The sequence below is a fragment of the Oncorhynchus clarkii genome, chromosome 22, assembly GCF_045791955.1.
Source record: "Oncorhynchus clarkii lewisi isolate Uvic-CL-2024 chromosome 22, UVic_Ocla_1.0, whole genome shotgun sequence".
NCBI lineage: Eukaryota > Metazoa > Chordata > Actinopteri > Salmoniformes > Salmonidae > Oncorhynchus > Oncorhynchus clarkii.
The window spans coordinates 25,647,957-25,669,632 of NC_092168.1; the positions used below are offsets into that span (position 1 = coordinate 25,647,957).

The 21,676-nt window shown below is 44.7% G+C and overlaps 1 protein-coding gene across 4 annotated transcripts in view; it reads left to right on the forward strand.

Annotated features, from left to right (window-relative positions):
• The first annotated feature begins 16,830 nt into the window (after positions 1–16,830).
• LOC139380717 (OX-2 membrane glycoprotein-like) overlaps positions 16,831–21,676 on the forward strand; it is a 29,596-nt gene continuing 24,750 nt past the window's right edge. The window contains exons 1-5 of one of the 4 annotated variants that reach the window (XM_071123670.1): positions 16,831–16,903; positions 18,759–18,813; positions 18,946–19,021; positions 19,214–19,534; positions 21,326–21,655. In XM_071123670.1, the coding sequence (XP_070979771.1) occupies positions 18,949–19,021; positions 19,214–19,534; positions 21,326–21,655 (724 nt within the window). In that variant the 5' untranslated portion in view covers positions 16,831–16,903; positions 18,759–18,813; positions 18,946–18,948. Of the gene's footprint in view, positions 16,904–17,153; positions 17,339–18,758; positions 18,814–18,942; positions 19,022–19,213; positions 19,535–21,325; positions 21,656–21,676 lie in introns of those variants that run through there. The other 3 variants (XM_071123672.1, XM_071123671.1, XM_071123669.1) reach the window with 3 other exon arrangements.

The following is a 21,676-nucleotide window of genomic DNA, read 5'->3' on the forward strand; positions in this document are numbered from 1 at the left end:
TTTGTCAGCGTCATTTTTTGAATAAAGAGAAAATGTACGCTTACCATGCTGCACTTTGATCCAGTCCTTCAGCCAGCCGTGACAGTTGTCAGCTTTTCCCAGAGTACAACTTAATTTAGCCAGGTCATCAATAATAGTGTTGTCAGAGGAGTCAGTAAGCAACATGACACAGTAATCCTCATCGTCTATTCCAAGGGCCCTGCAACCAATATATACTTGAGTGCCATTTTGTCTCTGGTCACTACTGCCTTCTATTTCTGCACATTTTGTGACAACTGGGTAAAACCCTGTACAGTCATATTAGTAAGGGCCTGCATGGAGTATGTCAAATTGTTAATCCCCTTACCCTTACTACAACTCCTGCACCTGGAAAGATTACTAGGGCTGCCATCTCTACCTGAGACGGCACGTGTCCATAAGCCTCATTCATTTGAGCCACTGCTCTTTTAGCTCTGCCATTCGATCTGAAACTAATTTGCAAAGAACTGTTCAGCAGCTCAGAAGCAGGTAACGATGCTGCTGTCAGTTCAGTTTTCTCCAGATAACATCCTTTCCATCCCATGGGGAGGGAAATGTAGCCATTACACCCACAGATCCAGAGGTGTCCCCATGCATTTGCCTATGTTTGACATATTTACCCTCAATATAAATTGTTTCCAAACAAGTACATCAAAATGATTGGTATCTGTTTTTAAGCCTGTGTAAGACAGGCAATTAGTGGTGTTTCCTACATCCACATTCCCTGAGTTGCAGATACATAACTCTTCAGGTTCTCTGGCTGAACCCTCTGTTGGTTCTTATGGCCTTTGGTCTCAGCCCTCTGGTTGTGGTCTTCCCCTTTTTCTCCTCCGGCCCTTCTCATCAGTGGATCTCAGCCTCTTTCCACCTCTGTGTCCTCCAAGCAGGATGGTTGCCAACCTGGGAGAAGCCTGGAATGGGAGAGGTGGTGCCATCCGGACCTCTTGGATTGGTTCTGCTGCTTTCCTAGTGTGAGAGTGGAGAACACTTACAACAGAAGCTAGTTCCTTCATTTACTCAAAATGGTCACACTATGTTTTAGTTATGTCTATCTGTCGGTCAGTCATAGGTCTCACCCCTGGGGTGTTCATTGGTCGTCTTATTAACATTTCATAAGGTGTACAGCCAATATCTTTGTTAAGGCTGCTGCAGATTTTCATAAGGACAAGAGGTAATCCCTCTACCCATGTCATTCCTGTGGAATGGCTTAGTTTGGCAAGGGAGCCTTTCGGGGTCTGATTAGCCCTCTCAGTAACTCCCGTTACGCCACGGTTGATAGATTGACACACCCATCATTTTGGCCACTTGGATAACCACATCTCCTATGACATGGGTCCCATTGTCTGCAGACAAACCTAAGGCACTCCGAACCTGAGTATAATTTCCCTAACTAGCAATTTTGCAACTGTTCGGCAATAACAGTTGGTAGTGGGATGGTTCCACCCACCTGGTAAACCTGTCAATTATCACCAGGCAGTATCTCTTTCTTTCTTTTCGCTCTACCATGTCTATGAAATCCGTAGCAATCCATGAGCCAATCTGCAAATATTAAAGATCATGGTTGATGGTAAACAGGGCATGCCAGACAAAAGATGTAGCCATAAGCCAGACCTAGGACAGAGAGCACACCCTCTCTCCCTCCACACTTTGAGTGATTGAGAATATCAGCCTGCTGCTGTTTCTCAAGATCAGTAGTTTCAGATGACACAAACGACTATAAATAGAATGCATGTGTGTGACAACAGGAAGCAGCCAATCTGGCTGTCTCATCAGCTATGATGTTACCAATTCTAGCATAATCACACCAACACGTGTGTGCCTCAACCTTAACAATATCCAATGTGTTAGGTTTTCAAATAGCTTCAATCAACTCTTCAACATAAGGTCTCTTTTTAATAGGTGTGCCTGTGGTATTAGTAAACCCTCTTGCTTTCCAAATCCCACTAGCATATGCTAAATCTGAGTAGAAAGTAAGGGCCTTCCCTTCCCCCAATTCACAAGCTGTGGTCAGAGCTAATAAATCTGCCTGTTGCGCTGATAAATGGTCTGGTAGGGGCCGTATAACCTCAATCACCCTCCACATCTACTACAGCTAATCCTACATGTTTCTTCCCTGTGCTTTGATCTATATAAGCAGAACCATCAACGAACAGCACCATGTCAGAGTCAAGCAGAGGTTCATCATACAAGTCTTTGTCCAGTACACATTCCTAGGCTGTCCCGATGTCCCTGTTATTGTTACTGATGATTTGCTCAGAGAAGTCCAAACAACTTGTCCAGGTTTGCCTAAACAGGAACAGTGAGCTCTAATGTCTGTTAGAAATGGTAGGTCATATCCATTAACATTAAGAGTAACCATTGGCTCTTCTCTTCCATCATTGAATCCATACTAGGGACACTGGAGCAGGGGAGTCGGGCGCCTTCATTGTTGATTCAGAGGGAAATATGAGCTGTTGGTGTTCTGATTTCCCATTGGCCATGGTTGTCCTCTATCATTAACTTGTCCTCCTTGTCCATAGGTAGCCCCTGGGGGCATTTCCAGCTCCGGGTAAGTGGAACTACGGCTGAGTTTCCTCTTCCTCTGCCAGACCCAAAGTCTCCTCTGCCCCTGTTGTAACCTCTTCCATTTCCCCCACTCTGCAAACTCACATGCCCCAACTGCCTACAGGTCCAGCATTGAGTGTTGTTCCATTCACGAAGGGCTCTGGCGGGCCCACCTCCTCTCCCAGTCCATGTTTGTGGGTCACCATAATGTTGAGTGGTGAAAAGCACATACCTTGCAGGCTGGGATTGTGGTGAGCCTGTAGAAACAACTTTAGCAGCCATCATATTGCGAGTAATATCACCACTTCCTTTCTCGATCTGTGCAAGCTGGGCCTTCTCCAGTGCAGTGTCTAGTCGTCCTCATGTCGCACTCTTCAATCTCCCTCTGGTATTGTCTTTACCATATCCGTGGCTTGTCTGACCTCCTCTTTTAGCTTTTTACTTTCATCCACATCATCTGTGTCCATTGTCTCTTAAATCTTATCAGCAATTAGCACTTGCAGATCTTCTATCAACTTCCTATTTTCATAATGTATACAACTTATCATTTTCCAGTCTTCTTTCTTCTCTTTCTTTCTTCCCTTTCTCTCAGGTCTCTGAATAGGTCACCCATGGATGGTGACACATTGTACTTTTCTTTAACTTCTTTAGTAGTTAGTTTGTTTTCTACAGGCTTCTATATGTCTAGGGTCTTCCACTCCTTTTTGTGGATTGAGCTGTGCCTCCTTTTTCTTCCAGCATCATCATTCCCATCACAGTTTCTCATACAAGGGCACTTCTCTTCATCTCCTTATCCATTCTTCCTGTCTGAATTATCTCCTTGACTAAATCCAACCTAGTCTTGTTGAATGAACCAGCCATTGGATATCTATGTTCTCCTGCCATCTCTGTCCAGACATGCCATTTCTTAAAAGTGAATGTAAATTCCACAGCAGGAAACTTATTTTGCATATATTCAATAGGCGTGACAGGCTTCATTGCGCCTATCTCCTCATTATGGTTTGACTGTGCCATGGTGCTCCGGCTTTTTATTTAGTCTGCGTGTAATGTATTTAGCAATTTCTATAGGGTAATCCTAAAGTGGGTGTAATATGTATGAATATGCCTATATAAATTATTCTCTATCTCCTTTCAGTGTGATTTAAACAACAGTGGGTGACACTGAAATCCTAATTCTACTCTCACTTACTCCAGGCTATAGTAAATGGTTCTACGAAACTCAAATATATTTCACACACGAGCCTCACATAGACAACTACATGCTAGACTTCAATTCCTAATATTATCTTAAGGGTGTAGATTAACAGTAATACACTGCTCAAAAAAATAAAGGGAACACTTAAACAACACAATGTAACTCCAAGTCAATCACACTTCTGTGAAATCAAACTGTCCACTTAGGAAGCAACACTGATTGACAATAAATGTCACATGCTGTTGTGCAAATGGAATAGACAACAGGTGGAAATTATAGGCAATTAGCAAGACACCCCCAATAAAGGAATGGTTCTGCAGGTGGGGACCACTTCTCAGTTCCTATGCTTCCTGGCTGATGTTTTGGTCACTTTTGAATGCTGGCGGTGCTTTCACTCTAGTGGTAGCATGAGACGGAGTCTACAACCCACACAAGTGGCTCAGGTAGTGCAGCTCATCCAGGATGGCACATCAATGCGAGCTGTGGCAAGAAGGTTTGCTCTGTCTGTCAGCGTAGTGTCCAGAGCATGGAGGCGCTACCAGGAGACAGGCCAGTACATCAGGAGACGTGGAGGAGGCCGTAGGAGGGCAACAACCCAGCAGCAGGACCGCTACCTCCGCCTTTGTGCAAGGAGGAGCAGGAGGAGCACTGCCAGAGCCCTGCAAAATGACCTCCAGCAGGCCACAAATGTGCATGTGTCTGCTCAAACGGTCAGAAACAGACTCCATGAGGGTGGTATGAGGGCCCGGCATCCACAGGTGGGGGTTGTGCTTACAGCCCAACACCGTGCAGGACGTTTTTCATTTGCCGGAGAATACCAAGATTGGCAAATTCGCCACTGGTGCCCTGTGCTCTTCACAGATGAAAGCAGGTTCACACTGAGCACATGTGACAGACGTAACAGTCTGGAGACGCCGTGGAGAACGTTCTGCTGCCTGCAACATCCTTCAGCATGACCGGTTTGGTGGTGGGTCAGTCATGGTGTGTGGTGGCATTTCTTTGGGGGGCCGCACAGCCATTAGGTACTGAGATGAGATCCTCAGACCCCTTGTGAGACCATATGCTGGTGCAGTTGGCCCTGGGTTCCTCCTAATGCAAGACAATGCTAGACCTCATGTGGCTGGAGTGTGTCAGCAGTTCCTGCAAGAGGAAGGCATTGATGCTATGGACTGGCCCGCCCGTTCCCCAGACCTGAATCCAATTGAGCACATCTGGGACATCATGTCTCGCTCCATCCACCAACGCCACGTTGTACCACAGACTGTCCAGGAGACTGTCCATCCGTCACCTCATCAGGAGCATGCCCAGGCATTGTAGGGACATCATACAGGCACGTGGAGGCCACACACACTACTGAGCCTCATTTTGACTTGTTTTAAGGACATTACACCAAAGTTGGATCAGCCTGTAGTGTGGTTTTCCACTTTAATTTTGAGTGTGACTCCAAATCCAGACCTCCATGGGTTGATAAATTTGATTTCCATTGATAATTTTTGTGTGATTTTGTTGTCAGCACATTCAACTATGTAAAGAAAAAAGTATTTAATAAGAATATTTCATTCATTCAGATCTAGGATGTGTTATTTTAGTGTTCCCTTTATTTTTTTGAGCAGTGTATATTATTCACCAGTGTCCCCTGGTGATAGCGTCACAAAGTCATTTTCTATTGAAATCTCTACAGAACTCATCTTCCTTGTAATAAGTTTACTGGTATACTAAGGGTTGTACATTTCATATACTATCCTATTGTAGGAAAGTGTCACTAACAAATATGTTCAACATTTTATTCAAATAACTTCTGTCCTACTCCTACATTTTTATTCCACCCTTGGGCCAATACCTAATAATAAAAAACTTTACAGGCCTTTGCAGACATGGTGAGCGTTAGCTTGGTTTTATTTGACAGTCAGCCATGTAATGATACTGGTGTAGGTGACCTATGTTATTACCTATTATCTAACCTGTAATAATATCAATAGTGGCTGTTGTATCAGTTTTATCTATATTTCCTCCACTGTCTTCTCATGTGCCCATAAAACACAACCTCCTCTCCACCAATTCCACTTAAAAGGCTCCTTAACTATCATTCAACAAGTGGCATTCAACATAGGTCGTATTTCAACTAATACAAAATATGTTGAGGTTATTACTAGTTCCTCAGGGTGTAGGGTAATATACGTCTTATCTTTATCAAACTCGTCTTTTCTTATACAATGACAGAACTCCTTCCTGCCGTCCTCACTTCCAAAAATCATTTTCTTATACTATTCCAATTTAATGCCTTTATCTATATACTGTTCCTCGTCCTCCTCCTTATCAAAAATCCACTTAACGGCTCTCAGTCCTCAGACCAAATAAACAAATCGAGAATTGGTTATCTCCTCACCCACTGCGCATTTCACTCACGCCAAACACATAAGGACAAACAACATATTATTCCTATCTTCCAGGTGCCCCATATCGCCTGTTTCAGAACTTTCACGCTAGATAAAGCTTCTGATCCCTAACTACTCTTGAGTACCCTTCCGGAAGTTACCCCAGCACCTCCAACAAGCTAGAAGGTGAGCTACTCTTCTTAATATATATAACATATAACACACATTGACATACAACAATTACCACACATTCATTGACTTATACATGCACATTTTAGGTTCCTTTGCTTTTACAATTACAAGAGGGAGGCAGCGCTTTTACATACCAGCGAAACACTGAACACACACTTCTTATAAATTATGGACTTCAATATAACAGTTGACTGCTTACATTATAATTTGGTGATCAGAGAAGGGGGTTCAGGTTCCGTCCAGTAGCGTTGCACTCACTCCCTCCTGGCAAGCTCGCCAAATGTTTATTCCGTTTTTCTGTGCTCTGTTTTAATTACTTAACAAATAAGGAACACTTAAAATGTGCACCTATAAATCATAACAATTTTTATCAAAATACAGCTGTAGACAGAAGTCAGAGATCAAACATCACACATACAACTGATGTCTCTCCTGAGTTCTGCAAAATAGGAAAAGTCCCAAGTTGCTTTTATCATGCTTGCAGTCAACCCCCTGGGATGTAACTGCCTACGTCATTACCTTTTACTCATGAGACCAAGCCCATGCATCCACAGCTATACAAACATAATTTCAGTGTTATCTAAAGGCTTAGCAGTAAATGTCCACTCCTCAAGTTGATTTATAGTAGTATTGTAACGGCTTTCTTCTATCTCCTCCTCGGACGAGGAGGTGTAGCAAGGATCGGACCAAAATGCAGTGTGGCTATTGCAATCCATGTTTATTTAATAATAAAGAAACACAAACTTTACAAAAACAATAAACGTAATGTGAAAACCGAAACAGCCTAAACTGGTGCAAACTGACACTAAGGACAATCACCCACGACAAACTCAAAGAATATGGCTGCCTAAATATGGTTCCCAATCAGAGACAACGATAAACACCTGCCTCTGATTGAGAACCACTCCAGACAGCCATAGACTTTGCTAGATCACCCCACTAGCTACAATCCCAATACATACACACCAAAACCCCAAGACAAAACACACCACAATACAAAAACCCATGCCACACCCTGGCCTGACCCAATACATGAAGATAAACACAAAATACTTTGACCAGGGCGTGACAGAACCGCACCTCAAAACAATAGGGAGGGTCTGGGTGGGCGTCTGTCCATGGTGGCGGCTCCGGCGCGGGACGTGGACCCCACTCAGTCAATGTCTTAGTCCCCTCTCCTCGCGTCCCTGGATAGTCCACCCTCGCCGCCGACCATGGCCTAGTAGTCGTCACCCAGAACCCCACTGGACTGAGGAGCAGATCGGGACTGAAGGACAGCTCGGGACTGAGGCAGCTCGGGACTGAGGGGAAGCTCGGGACTGAGGGAAAGCTCAGGAGTGAGAGGAAGCTCAGGAGTGAGAGGAAGCTCAGGAGTGAGAGGAAGCTCAGGAGTGAGAGGAAGCTCAGGCAGGTAGATAGATCTACCAGATCCTGGCTGGCTGGTGGTTTCAGCAGATCCTGGCTGACTGGCAGATCCTGGCTGACTGGCAGATCCTGGCCGACTGGCAGTTCTGGCAGATCCCGGCTGACTGGCGGTTCTGGCAGATCCCGGCTGACTGGCGGATCTGGAAGATCCCGGCTGACTGGCGGATCTGGAAGATCCCGGCTGACTGGCGGATCTGGAAGATCCCGGTTGACTGGCAGATCTGGAAGAGTCTGGTTGACTGGCAGATCTGGAAGAGTCTGGTTGACTGGCAGATCTGGAAGAGTCTGGTTGACTGGCAGATCTGGAAGAGTCTGGTTGACTGGCAGATCTGGAAGAGTCTGGCTGACTGGCAGATCTGGAAGAGTCTGGCTGACTGGCGGATCCTGGCAGACTGAAAGATCTGGCTGCTCCATGCTGACTGGTGGCTGTGGCTGCTCCACGCTGACTGGCGGCTCTGGCTGCTCCATGTAGGCTGACAGCTCTGGTGGCTTCTTACAGACTGGCAGCTCTGGCGGCTCCGTGCAGACTGGCAGCTCCTTACAGACTGGCAGCTCCTTACAGACTGGCAGCTCCTTGCAGACTGGCAGCTCCTTGCAGACTGGCAGCTCCTTGCAGACTGGCAGCTCCTTGCAGACTGACAGCTCTGGCTGCTCCATGCAGACTGACAGCTCTGGCTGCTCCATGCAGACTGACAGCTCTGGCTGCTCCATGCAGACTGACAGCTCTGGCTGTTCCATGCAGACTGACAGCTCTGGCTGCTCCATGCAGACTGACAGCTCTGGCTGCTCCATGCAGACTGACAGCTCTGGCTGCTCCATGCAGACTGACAGCTCTGGCTGCTCCATGCAGACTGACAGCTCTGGCTGCTCCATGCAGGCTGCGAGAAAGGAGGAGAGGAGAGGAGGAGAGGAGAGGAGAGGAGAAAGGCTCTGGCTGCGCTGAACAGGCGGGAGACTCCAGCAGCGCTGTAGCGGAGTAAGGCTCTGGCTGCGCTGAACAGGCGGGAGACTCCAGCAGCGCTGTAGAGGAGAAAGGCTCTGGCTGCGCTGAACAGGCGGGAGACTCCGACAGCGCAGGAGAGGAGAGAGGCTCCGGCAGCGCTAGAGAGGCGAGGCGCACTGTAGGCCTGATGCGTGGTGCTGGTACTGGTGGTACTGAACCGAGAACATGCACAGGAAGCCTGGTGCGGGGAGCTGCTACCGGAGGGCTAGGGTGTGGAGGTGGTACTGGGAAAACCGGACCGTGCAGGCGCACTGGAGCTCTTGAGCACCGAGCCTGCCCAACCTTACCTGGTTGAATGCTCACGGTCGCCCTGGTGGAATAGCCCGCACTGGGCTATGCAGGCGAACCGGAGACACCGAGCGCAAGGCTGGTGCCATGTAAGCCGGCCCAAGGAGACGCACTGGAGACCAGATGCGTAGAGCCGGCTTCATGGCACTTGGCTCGATGCTCACTCTAGCCCGGCCGATACACAGAGCTGGAATGTACCGCACCGGGCTATGCACCCGCACTGGAGACACCGTGCGCACCACAGCATAACACGGTGCCTGCCCGGTCTCTCTAGCCCCCCGGTAAGCACAGGGAGTCTGCCCAGGTCTCCTACCTGGCGTAGCCATACTCCCTGTTAGCCCCCCCCCCAATACATTTTTGGGGCTGACTCTCGGGCTTCCATCCGCGTCGCCGTGCTGCCTCCTCATACCAGCGCCTCTCAGCTCTCGCCGCCTCCAGTTCTTCTATGGGGCGGCGATATTCTCCAGGCTGCACCTTTGGGCGGCTACACTCCCCTGGTTTAGCCCAGGGTCCTCTCCCGTCGAGGATTTCCTCCCATGTCCAGAAATCCTTATTCCGCATCTCCTCTTTGGGCTGCTCCTGCCTGTTGACACGCTGCTTGGTCCGTTTGTGTTGGGTGATTCTGTAACGGCTTTCTTCTATTTCCTCCTCGGACGAGGAGGTGTAGCAAGGATCGGACCAATTTAATAATAAAGAAACACGAACTTTACAAAAACAATAAACGTAATGTGAAAACCGAAACAGCCTAAACTGGTGCAAACTGACACTAAGGACAATCACCCACGACAAACTCAAAGAATATGGCTGCCTAAATATGTTTCCCAATCAGAGACAACGATAAACACCTGCCTCTGATTGCAGTTAATGCAAATTAATTACTTAAAAATCATACAATGTGATTTTCTGGATTTTTGTTTTAGATTCCGTCTCTCACAGTTGAAGTGTACCTATGATATAAAATTACAGACCTCTACATGCTTTGTAAGTAGGAAAACCTGCAACATTGGCAGTGTATCAAATACTTGTTCTCCCCACTGTATATATTGTTAATCTGTAGTCTAGGACTCTATAAATGTGGAGGAGGAGGGTCCTATAGCCCCTCCCTTTCTATTAATACAACAAAAGCATAATCAATTACTATAATAAACCAAACATTTGGTGCAGCCCCTATCATGACCCCAATTTGACCCCATCACTTACAACAGACCTCAGTCCAGCCTCTCTCAGCCTATTGGCTGGGTAGCCTAGGCAGGGTAGCCTAGTGGTTAGAGCGTTGGACTAGTAACCGGAAGGTTGCAAGTTCAAACCCTCAAGCTGACAAGGTACAAATCTGTCGTTCTGCCCCTGAACAAGGCAGTTAACCCACTGTTCCTAGGCCGTTGTTGAAAATAAGAATGTGTTCTAACTGACTTGCCTAGTTAAATAAAGGTAAAATAAAAAATAAAATTGTGGACAGTCTGAACACTGATGGAGGGATTGTGCGTTCCTGGTGTAACTCGGGCAGTGTGTTGTTGCCATCCTGTACCTGTCCCACAGGTGTGATGTTTGGTAAATCTGACCACAACTCTATTCTCCTGATTCCTGCTTACAAGCAAAAATTAAAGCAGGAAGCACCAGTGACTCGGTCAATAAAAAAGTGGTCAGATGAGGCAGATGCTAAATTACAGGACTGTTTGCTATCACAGACTGGAACATGTTCCGGGATTCTTCTGATGGCATTGAGGAGTACACCACATCAGTCACTGGCTTTATCAATAAGTGCATTGAGGACGTCGTCCCCACAGTGACTGCCGCTTTCAAGGTGCAGGACTCTAATCCAGAAGCTTACAAGAAATCCTGCTGTGCCATCAAACAGGCAAAGCGTCAATACAGGACTAAGATTGAATCATACTACACCGGCTCTGATGCTTGTCTTATGTGGCAGGGCTTGCAAACTATTACAGACTACAAAGGGAAGCACAGCCGCGAGCTGCCCAGTGACACAAGCCTACCATACATGAGAGCATCAGCTGTTCCGGACGACAGTGTAATCACGCTCTCCGTAGCCGACGTGAGTAAGACCTTTAACTTCTTATGGTCGTGTCCCACCTCGACAACTTCCGGTGAAATTGCAGAGCGTCAAATTCAAATTAAATTACTATAAATATTTAACTTTCATGAAATCAATATATGCAATATATCAATGCAATATATCAAAATAAAGCTTCACTTGTTGTTAATCCAACCGCCGTGTCAGATTTCAAAAAGGCTTTGCGGCGATAGCAAACCATGCAATTATCTGAGGACAGCGCTCAGCACACAAAACATTACAAACAGTTAGCAGCCAAGTAGATTAGTCACAAAAGTCAGAGATAGCAATAAAATTAATAACTTACCTTTGATGATCTTCATATGGTTGCACTCAGAAGACTCCCAGTTACACAATAAATGTTTGTTTTGTTCGATAAAGTCCCTCTTTATATCCAAAAACCTCCATTTTATTGGCGCGTTTTGTTCAGTAATCCAATGGCTCAAATACGGTCGTAGAAACATGTCAAACGATGTTTATAATCAATCTTGAGCTTGTTTTTAGCCTAAATAACCGGACAATAGCGTCTTCAATATAAAAGAAGATTGCAAAGATTGCGCACCAAACAGGTTGGGGACTTTCCACTGGCCTCTCATTGAAACTGCCCAATCTCCCTCATTTTTCAGAAAATAGGCCTGAAACAATGTCTAAAGACTGTTCACAGCTAGTGGAAGCCATAGGGACCTGAATCTGGGTCCTATCCCTTTAAATGGTGGATAGGCTTTCAATGGAAAAACACCCATTTCAAAATAATAACACTTCCTGGATGGATTTCCCTCAAGTTTTCGCCTGCCATTTCAGTTTTGTTATACTCACAGACAATATTTTAACAGTTTTGGAAACTTTAGTGTTTTCTATCCAAATCTACCAATTATATGCATATCCTAGCTTCTGGGCCTGAGTAGCAGGCAGTTTACTTTGGGCACGCTTTTCATCCAAAATTCCAAATGCTGCCCTCATCCCCAAAAAGTTTAAGAGGTCAACATACACAAGGCTGCGGGGCCAGACGGATTACCAGGACGTGTGCTCCGGGCATGTGCTGACCAACTGGCAGGCGTCTTCACTGACATATTCAACATGTCCCTGATTGAGTCTGTAATACCAACATGTTTCAAGCAGACCACCATAGTCCCTGTGCCCAAGAACACAAAGGCAACCTGCCTAAATGACTACAGACCCGTAGCACTCACATCCGTAGCCATTTAGTGCTTTGAAAGGTTGGTAAGGGCTCGCATCAACACCATTTTCCCAGAAACCCTAGACCCACTCCAATTTGCTTACCGCCCAAACAGTACCACAGACGAGGCTATCTCTATTGCACTCCACACTGCCCTTTCCCACCTGGACAAAAGGAACACTTATGTGAGAATGCTTTTCATTGACTACAGCTCAGCATTCAACGCCATAGTACCCACTAAGCTAAGGATCCTGGGACTAAACACCTCCCTCTGCAACTGGATCCTGGACTTCCTGACAGGCCGCCCCCAGGTGGTGAGGGTGGGTAGCAACACATCTGCCACGCTGATCGTCAACACTGGAGCTCTACAGGGGTGCATGCTCAGTCCCCTGCTGTACTCCTTGTTCACCCACAACTGCATGGCCAGGCACAACTCCAACACCATCATTAAGTTTGCAGACGACACAACAGTGGTAGGCCTGATCACCAACAACGATGAGACAGCCTATAGTGAGGAGATCAGAGACCTGGCCGGGTGGGGCCAGGAAAAGGAGGACCGAGCAAGCCCCCATTCTCATCAACAGGGCTTTAGTGGAGCAGGTTGAGAGATTCAAGTTCCTTGGTGTCCACATCAACAACAAACTAGAATGGTCCAAACACACCAAGACAGTCGTGAAGAGGGCACGACAAAGCCTATTCCCCCTCAGGAAACTAAAAAGATTTGGCATGGGACCTGAGATCCTCAAAAGTTTCTACAGCTGCCAACATTGCATCACTGCCTGGTATGGCAATTGCTCAGCCCCTGACCGCAAGGCACTACAGAGGGTAGTGCGTACGGCCCAGTACATCACTGGGGCTAAGCTGCCTGCCATCCAGGACTTCTACACCAGGCGGTGTCAGAGGAAGGCTCTAAAAATTGTCAAAGATTCCAACCTCCCCAGTCATAGACTGTTCTCTCTACTATCGCATGGCAAGCGGTACCGGAGCGCCAAGTCTAGGACAAAAAGGCTTCTCAACAGTTTTTACCCCCAAGCCATAAGATTCCTGAACAGGTAATCAAATGGCTACCCGGACTACTTGCATTGTGTGGCCCCCCTCTTTTTACGCTGCTGCTATTCTCTGTTTATCGTATTTGCATAGTCACTTTAACTATACATTCACATACATTCTACCTCAATTGGGCCGACCAACCAGTGGTCCCGCACATTGGCTAACCGGGCTATCTGCATTGTGTCCCGTCACCCTCCACCCGCCAACCCCTCTTTTAGACTACTGCTACACTCTGTTCATCATATATGCATAGTCACTTTAACCATATCTACATGCTACCTCAATCAGCCTGACTAATCGGTGTCTGTATGTAGCCTCGCTACTTTTATAGCTTCGCTAGTGTATATAGCCTGTATTTTTACTGTTGTTTTATTTCTTTAGTTACGTATTGTTCACCTAACACCTTTTTTGCACTATTGGTAAGTTAACATTTCACTGTTGTATTCGGTGCCCTGTTATTGTGAAGTGGAAACGTCTAGGAGCAACAACGACTCAGCTGTGAAGTGGTAGTCCACACAAACTCCCAGAACGGGACCACGGAGTGCTGAAGTACGTAAAAATGGTCTGTCCTCCGGTTGCAACACACTACCGAGTTCCAAACGGGCTCTGGAAGCATTGTCATTACAATAACTGTTCGTCGGGAGCTTCATGAAATGGGTTTCCATGGCCGAGCAGAAGCACACAAGCATAAGATCACCATGCTCAATGCCAAGCGTCGGCTGGAGTGGTGTAAAGCTAGCTATCATTGGACTCTGGAGCAGTGGAAACGTGTTCTCTGGAGTGTTGAATCACGCTACACCATCTGGCAGTCCAATGGACAAATCTGTGTTTGGCGGATGCCAGGAGAACGCTACCCAACCCAATGCATTGTGCCAACTGATAAGTTTGGTGTAGGAGGAATAATGGTCTGGAGCTGTTTTTTATGGTTCAGGCTAGGCCCCTTTGTTCCAGTGAAGGGAAATTTTAACACTACAGCATACAATGACATTCTAGGCAATTCTGTGGTTCCAACTTTGTGGCAACAGTTTGGGGAAGGCCCCTTCCTGTTTCAGACCATTTCTTTCAGCATTGCAATGCCCCTGTGCACAAAGCGAGGTCCATACAGCAATGGTTTGTTGAGATTGTTGTTGGTGAATATGACTGGCCTGCACAGAGCCCTGACCCCAACCCCATCGAACACCTTTGGGATGAATTGGAACGCTGACTGCGAGCCAGGCCTAATTGCCCAACATCAGTGCCGGACCTGACAAATGCTCTTGTGGCTGAATGGAAGCAAATCTCCATAGCAATGTTCCAATATCTAGTGGAAAGTCTTCTCAGAAAAGTGGAGGCTGTTATAGCAGCAAAGGAGGGACCAACTCCATATTAATGCCCATGATTTTGGAATGAGATGTTCGACGAGCAGGTGTCCACATACTTTTGGTAATGTAGTGTGTATTTAAACAAAATCAAATAAGATCCTATAAGATACCAAGAGTATCTTAAGAAACAAAAAAAAGATACCTCAAGAGAAAATAAATTGGTGTGTTGAGAGACTGATAGGAAAGTGGTGTGTAGTGAAATATGATATTGACCCTTTACCCTGGTATTATACAAGATGTTGAAAAACCATGAGTCGTGAGGGAGCCAACCGATTATTTTGGCCAATGAGAGAGGACATTGTATGGTACAGTACCAACTAGAAAATGTGCTTGGGCTTGTCTCTGAGCCTCATCCAGTGACAAAATGGCATGTGATGCTTGATGGCGACGTCTGGGAGGAAATTTGGTCTCTCGTTAAGCAATAGAGTGATCGGACCCCTTTTTGCAAATTTTTGCCTAAAATGACATACCCAGATCTAACTGCCTGTAGCTCAGGACCTGAAGCAAGGATACATGTATGCATATTCTTGATAGAATTTGAAAGGAAAAACTTTGTTGAAGTTTGTGGAAATGTGAAATGAATGTAGGAGAATATAACACATTAGATCTGATAAAAGATAATACAAAGAAAAAGTTTGGGCACAATGTAGATTTTGGCCACTACATGGCAGCAGTGTATGTGCAAAGTTTTAGAGTGATCCAATGAACTATTGCATTTCTGTTCAAAATGTTGTATCAAGACTGCCCAAATGTACCTAATTGGTTTATTAATACATTTTCAAGTTCATAACTGTGCACTCTCCTCAAACAATAGCATGGTATTTCACTGTAATAGTTACTGTAATTTGGACAGTGCAGTTAGATTAAGAAGAATTTAAGCATTCTGCCCATATCAGTTATGTCTATGTCCAGATGGGGTTAAGGGCAAAACCTCATCTTAAGTGAGCACACACCTGTCTCATGTGTCTGAATCAATAGACTGCAGCCAGTGAACAATAATTTGTTTAATGTCAACCAGTGTTTCCAACCTTGTATTTATGCCTAATGCATTGAATCCCAAATTGTTATAAAATATTCTTTACGTTCTTGAGGCATGTGACCTTTTAGTTTTTTGAGGTTTTGAATGGTCTGTCCCATATCTTCAATAAAATTACTGTGACAAAATATGTAATTGTATTTTTCATCAGTTGTATATGATATGTAATTTCCACCACACTCTGTCATTACCACAATACTAAGTCAATTACAACTGATATTGATGATTTTTCCCATATGTTAACCTTTATACTGTATGCATGTTCTTAATATTTTATATTTTAGGAATAATCTTAACATTTTGATTTGGTAAATACATGTTTCTGAGTATCATCAAGGCATATGTAGACATGACAATGATGAATACATATAATTAAAACTTCAAAATAGTTAATATATATATATATATATATATATAATGTGAAATGTTATACAAAATACCTTTCTGTAATGACCTTTTCAACTAAAATAGCACATTTTATGACATGGTGGTAATGACATTTCCCCTTTGGTATTCGGAAACCGATTTTTAAAAATGATGATATTCTTAAAAGTATGGTCTCAGTTACTTAGATCTTGTTTCCAGACAGAGTGAAGAAAATACGTTTCAATAGGTTTTATTTTCAAAAACATTTTACGTACAAAAGTGTCCATATTTGCCAAATCAACTTTATATTGTTTGGACTGATTTTACCCTATTTTCTACTAACAGGAAATCAGGATGGCAGACATTTTAATGGTTGACTGACAGGCTACCCAGACTGCCTCTAATATTTTAAAATGTCTCAAGGTAAGGTATCCAGTATTAGTGTAACAAGTTTGATAGTTGTCATAAAATTGAACAATTATCAGCTGGACTACTAGGAGTAAACCGCAGCTACTGTATATGCCTGTGAACTTTCAATACGCAGCACTAAAGGGCAGCCTGGTAAAAGGACATGCAATTATTTGACCCGAAGCATGACCAGTGTTGGCACCATGACATAAACCTACAATTTCATGCATTACGACAAAACCGGTCTTTTCCTCTGTTGCCCAAGGCCCTTTCATATAGATGACTTAGCGGACAACGTCACGAAAACAATGTCTGCGCTTCCATGGGACAGCATGTTTCTGTGATTCTGGATGACCACAGTACAAGCAAGATTGACAAAACTCCCATGTGGGGAATTGTAAGTAGCTCCTTTAATCTTGTTATTGATACTATAGCTTGTTTTGACGGATGTCATGTAATTGTTCAAATGTGTTTGTTTAAAAAAAGATATTGGAGACGAAATATAGTTTACATGTTGTCAACAATTTAAACCAATTTGTTTTGCCCCATAGTTGCGCTAGTAGACAATGGACCTGATCGGACAGCTCAGAGCCTCTGCTCTTTTCTGTCCATAAGAAACATAGTTGCGCTCGCGTCGGTTTAGTTTTGTAACAAATAACCCGTCCATTCACTCGGTCCTGATTTGACTGGACTCTCACAGGTAGGCGGGATTTTACCCGGACCAGCTCTAAATACACCCGTTATAGACACTCAATGGAATACACGGACCATGAGAGTAAAGTGTGCAATCTAGCTATCAAAGTAACGCCCGCAGACTACACCACACGCAGAGGTAAGCTATTAAATGTATTGTATAAGAGAACGTTTCAGGAGAGTGCAGTTAATCCACGAAATGGGCGCGTTTTACATCGCTGTGATATTTTAAGTAGAAATTGACCACCAATATTGAATTTTTAAAGCTTTTATTAAATGAAGTGCACTTTAATATAGACCACAAGGAGAGTCGTTTTTTTAATGTGAATAAGGATTCTGCATTTTGACATGTCCCTTGGTGCACCCTCTGTGACATCTAGGAAGATTTTAACCCCAAAATGTCTCAAGTTTTTACCATCATTGTAAAGCTAGTTATTTTGTTGCTTTGACAAATTAATTTCTGAAGATTATTTAATGTGATTCATTTACTTTTGTTTCTCATTTGAAGGTAAACCCTGTTTTGTGAACTGAACTCATCTTAATATGGTGAAACTATTCCTTTTTTAAATATTTGTTTCAAAAGAAACATTGAAGATATAATAGTCAAATCATAGTGTAAAAGCAGGTGAGCTGGTTCTACTCTTTGTGGTCATTTGCTGGTGTCTCTATGTGGCCATTTGCTGGTGTTTCGTGATGGGGAAACTAATTGATTCTAGCATAACATGTCAATGCTGTTATGCATAGACAGGCTAGACATGATAACCAGACTTTGCATCTGCACTGTTTTTCAAGTTTTTGTCAAGTGTCTGTAAATTGTTAAAAGTCGTCCTTGTGGATAGAGTTGCATGGTTTGTTTAACTTTAATCATTGGTGTTTGTTTGGCATACATTTTAAAGTGAAAAATCTGTCTCAGCATCACTCTGTTACCTTGGAATTGGCCTCGCACTTAATAGGCACATAGTGTTGTTCTTTATTTGACCTCTTGAGATGGGGACTTGTTTTTTTATGAATTAATGGTCAAATCAAGTTTTTTTTTCTCATTTTTTAAAAATCTCCCTGTACCTCTGAACCCCTTCCTGCCGAATCTGATAGTGGGGGTGCAGCCCAAAGTTTTGAAAGCACTGGTCTAAGTGTTCATAGGATAACAGGTTATTTTTCACAATAACTATTTCAAAGCTGGCAAGTGGCCTAATCTTATTCAAGAAAGTGAAGCGATTGCATTTTACAACACACCCCTTTCCATTTTAGGCAAAACTCAAAACAGCCTTTGTTTTTCTTTTGAGGTGGGCTTTATTCAATTGGATATTTCAAAAGCAAATGCTGGGTTCATGATCATTTGTCCTCAATGGACTCAATTGTAGCCTCGGTCTAGAGCATGGCAACCATTGAATCAAAGGAAAGGCTTGTGTGTAATGGGCGTGGCTGATCCCTTGATGATGGAATGATGCCCTGCATTTTGCCTTAAAATGTCTAATTTAGTTAACTGATCCTATATCTGCACTTCAAAGGCAGATTTCAATACTGGCTTAACCCAAATTCATGTGTGTCATCTTTCCTAGGAGACAGAGCGTAAGATGAGACTCCTATAAACCACTCAAGAAGCGTGTTCAGACCGTAAGTTTAATTTTTTGGGATGATGGCACAGACAGAGGTTATTTGGAACTATTTTAGTTAGTGACTTACCCTGGTCTTGGAGCTTTGACCCCAGTCCCTCAGTCCAATGCCTCTCTACTCTGCCCAAAGCAGACTATGATGTGTGAGTCCTCCCTGATGCGATGCCTGCAGCTGTGTGTGTCCCTACTGATGGTGGTCAGACTGCAGTGTGAGTGGACATAGCACACAAAATATTGACACATTTTTTATTTTTATTAGGAAGTTCACATATATTGTGGCAATGCACGTTTCCACCAACCAATATGTTGTATACAGTGCTAGACATTTTACATGCCACAAGTGCATGAGTTGTTTGACTGATCTGTAAACCCTGTTGTCCCCACCCCTATCCGTGTCCCAGGCAAGGTAACGGCTCCTGAGCGTGTGGAGGCCCCAGTGGAGCTCCCCTTCACTCTGTCCTGCATGGTATCCAAGGGGCGTGGGGACACCCTTAAACAGGTGCGCTGGCTGGATGTCCAGAACAAGACTCTGTTGACCTACGAGCCCAGCCAGAAGGACAGCGTGAGCGGCCAGCAGCATGTCGAGCTGGCCCCCTCCCCCAAGGACACCTCAGCCATCACCATCCGCAGGGTGGGCTTCAGAGACGAGGGCTGCTACACATGCATTTTTGACCTGTACCCGGCGGGATCGCAGGAGGGACACACCTGCCTCACTGTCACATGTAAGTAGAGGAGACCATTCAGATTGACTCTGTGCCATTGCGGTGTCACTCTTTGATAGTAGTCTAAGGGTTACACCTGAGTACATGAGCATGTGCCAATCATTGTTTCATCATTTTCCCTTTCCTGTGTGCCTCTTTCCTGCCCTCCTTCCCTCCCTCCTTCTGAATTGGTGATCTTAGAGGAGTTAATATGACTGAGAGGAACAGAAAAGAAGGACTGAATGTTCTGGTCAGCAGCTTGGGCACTCTGATAAAGTTTAAGAGGAGCCTGTTATTGTTTCTGAATAAAATGTAGACTTTATTTTCTGCACATCCTTTTTTTTTTTTTTTGTGCCCTACGTTGTTCTCAGTGAACTCTCAGTGTATGCTACTTATCTGCAGATGACAAAAACAAATCACACGCCTTTCCCTATTCACTCCTCTTTTGATAAACCTCTGTACCAGGGTTCCCAAACTGGCGGGTGATTTTTATTTAATTGTTGGACATAAAAGACTGAAAAAACACCAACATGCAACATTTTCTCCAGCGTGCCAGTGGCCATCGAAGGTGAGCATTTTCCCACTGAAGTCTTTTACAACGCCGAACTGCAGTCAGGTCAAGACCCTTGCGAGGACGACGAGCACGCAGATCAGCTTCCCTGAGCCAGTTTCTGACAGTTTGTGCAGAAATTATTTGGTGTTGCACACCCACCATTTCATCAGCTGTCTGGGTGGCTAGTCTCAGACAATCCCGCAGGTGTAGAAGCTGGATGTGGAGGTCCTGGCCTGTTTACACGTGGTCTGCAGTTGGGAGGCCGGTTGTATGTACTGTTAAATTCTCTAAAACAACGTTGGAGGCAGCTTATGGTAGAGAAATGAACATTCAAAGGCTCTGGTGGACATTCCTGCAGTCAGCATGCCAATTGCACACTCCTTCAAAACTTGAGACATCTGTGGCATTCTGTTGTGTGACAAGTCATTTTAGTGGCCTTTTTAGTGGCCTTTTATTGTCCCTGGCACAAGGTGCACCTGTGTAATGATTGTGCTGTTTAATCAGCATCTTGATATGCCACACCTGTTAGGTGGATGGATTATTTTGACAAAGGAGAAATAAAATTCAATTTGTCACATGCGCCGAGTAAAACAGGTGTAGACTTTACCGTGAAATCCTTAACCAAAAATGCAGTTCAAGAAATAGAGTTAAGAAAATATTTACTAAATAAAAAGTAACCAATAAAATAACAATAATGAGGCTATATAGAGGGGGTACCGGTACAGAGTCAATGTGCGGGTGTACAGGTTAGTCAAGGTCATTTGTACATGTAGGTAGGGGTAAAGTGACTATACATGTATAATAAATGCTCACTAACAGGGGTGTAAAAAAAATAACATTTTGAGCGAAGTAAGCTTTAGATGCGTATGGGAAATTTCTGTAATCTTTTATTTCAGCTCATGAAACATAGGATCAACACTTCAAATGTTGAATTTATATTTTTGTTCAGTGTAGTTTATGATCCCTGTTCTATACTATAGAGATGTCAAGACTCCCATCCCCATGTGTTTTGTTTTATGTTCCCATATCAGCATTTTAAGCAGAAGCTGTGGGAGCATACTCATGTGCTATTGATGGGTCCTGTGTGGTTACTGACCACTGACTGAGGAGGGGAGGGGATGCACATACTGACAATCAGAAACAGCTGTTCCAGACAGAAAGTTAGACGTACAGATAGCATACCATAGTGCGTGTGTGTGTGTACTTGTCTGTCTGCCCTTTAAATCCTGTGTTAGCATGTTCTTTCCCCCCTCCTCCAGCCCGTGTGACTGCGGAGGGTAACAAGACAGCGGTGAGTGGTAAGGCGGCAGCCCTGTCTTGCTCCTATGGCCTGCCAGAGAAGGTACAGCAAGTGCTGTGGAGACATACAGCAAAGCAGCGGGACTCAAGCGGAGTAGCCTCCTATGCCAAATACAGCGACCCCGTGATCGAGCCACCCTACCAGGAGAGGGCCTGGCTGACCCCCTCCCTCTCCCACAGCCAGCTGTCCATCAGACCAGTCATCATCCAGGATGAGGGCTGCTACACCTGCGAGTACCACACCTACCCAGAGGGCACCAAGAGTGCTACCGTCTGCCTCGCTGTCTTTGGTAGGGTTAAATTAAACATCC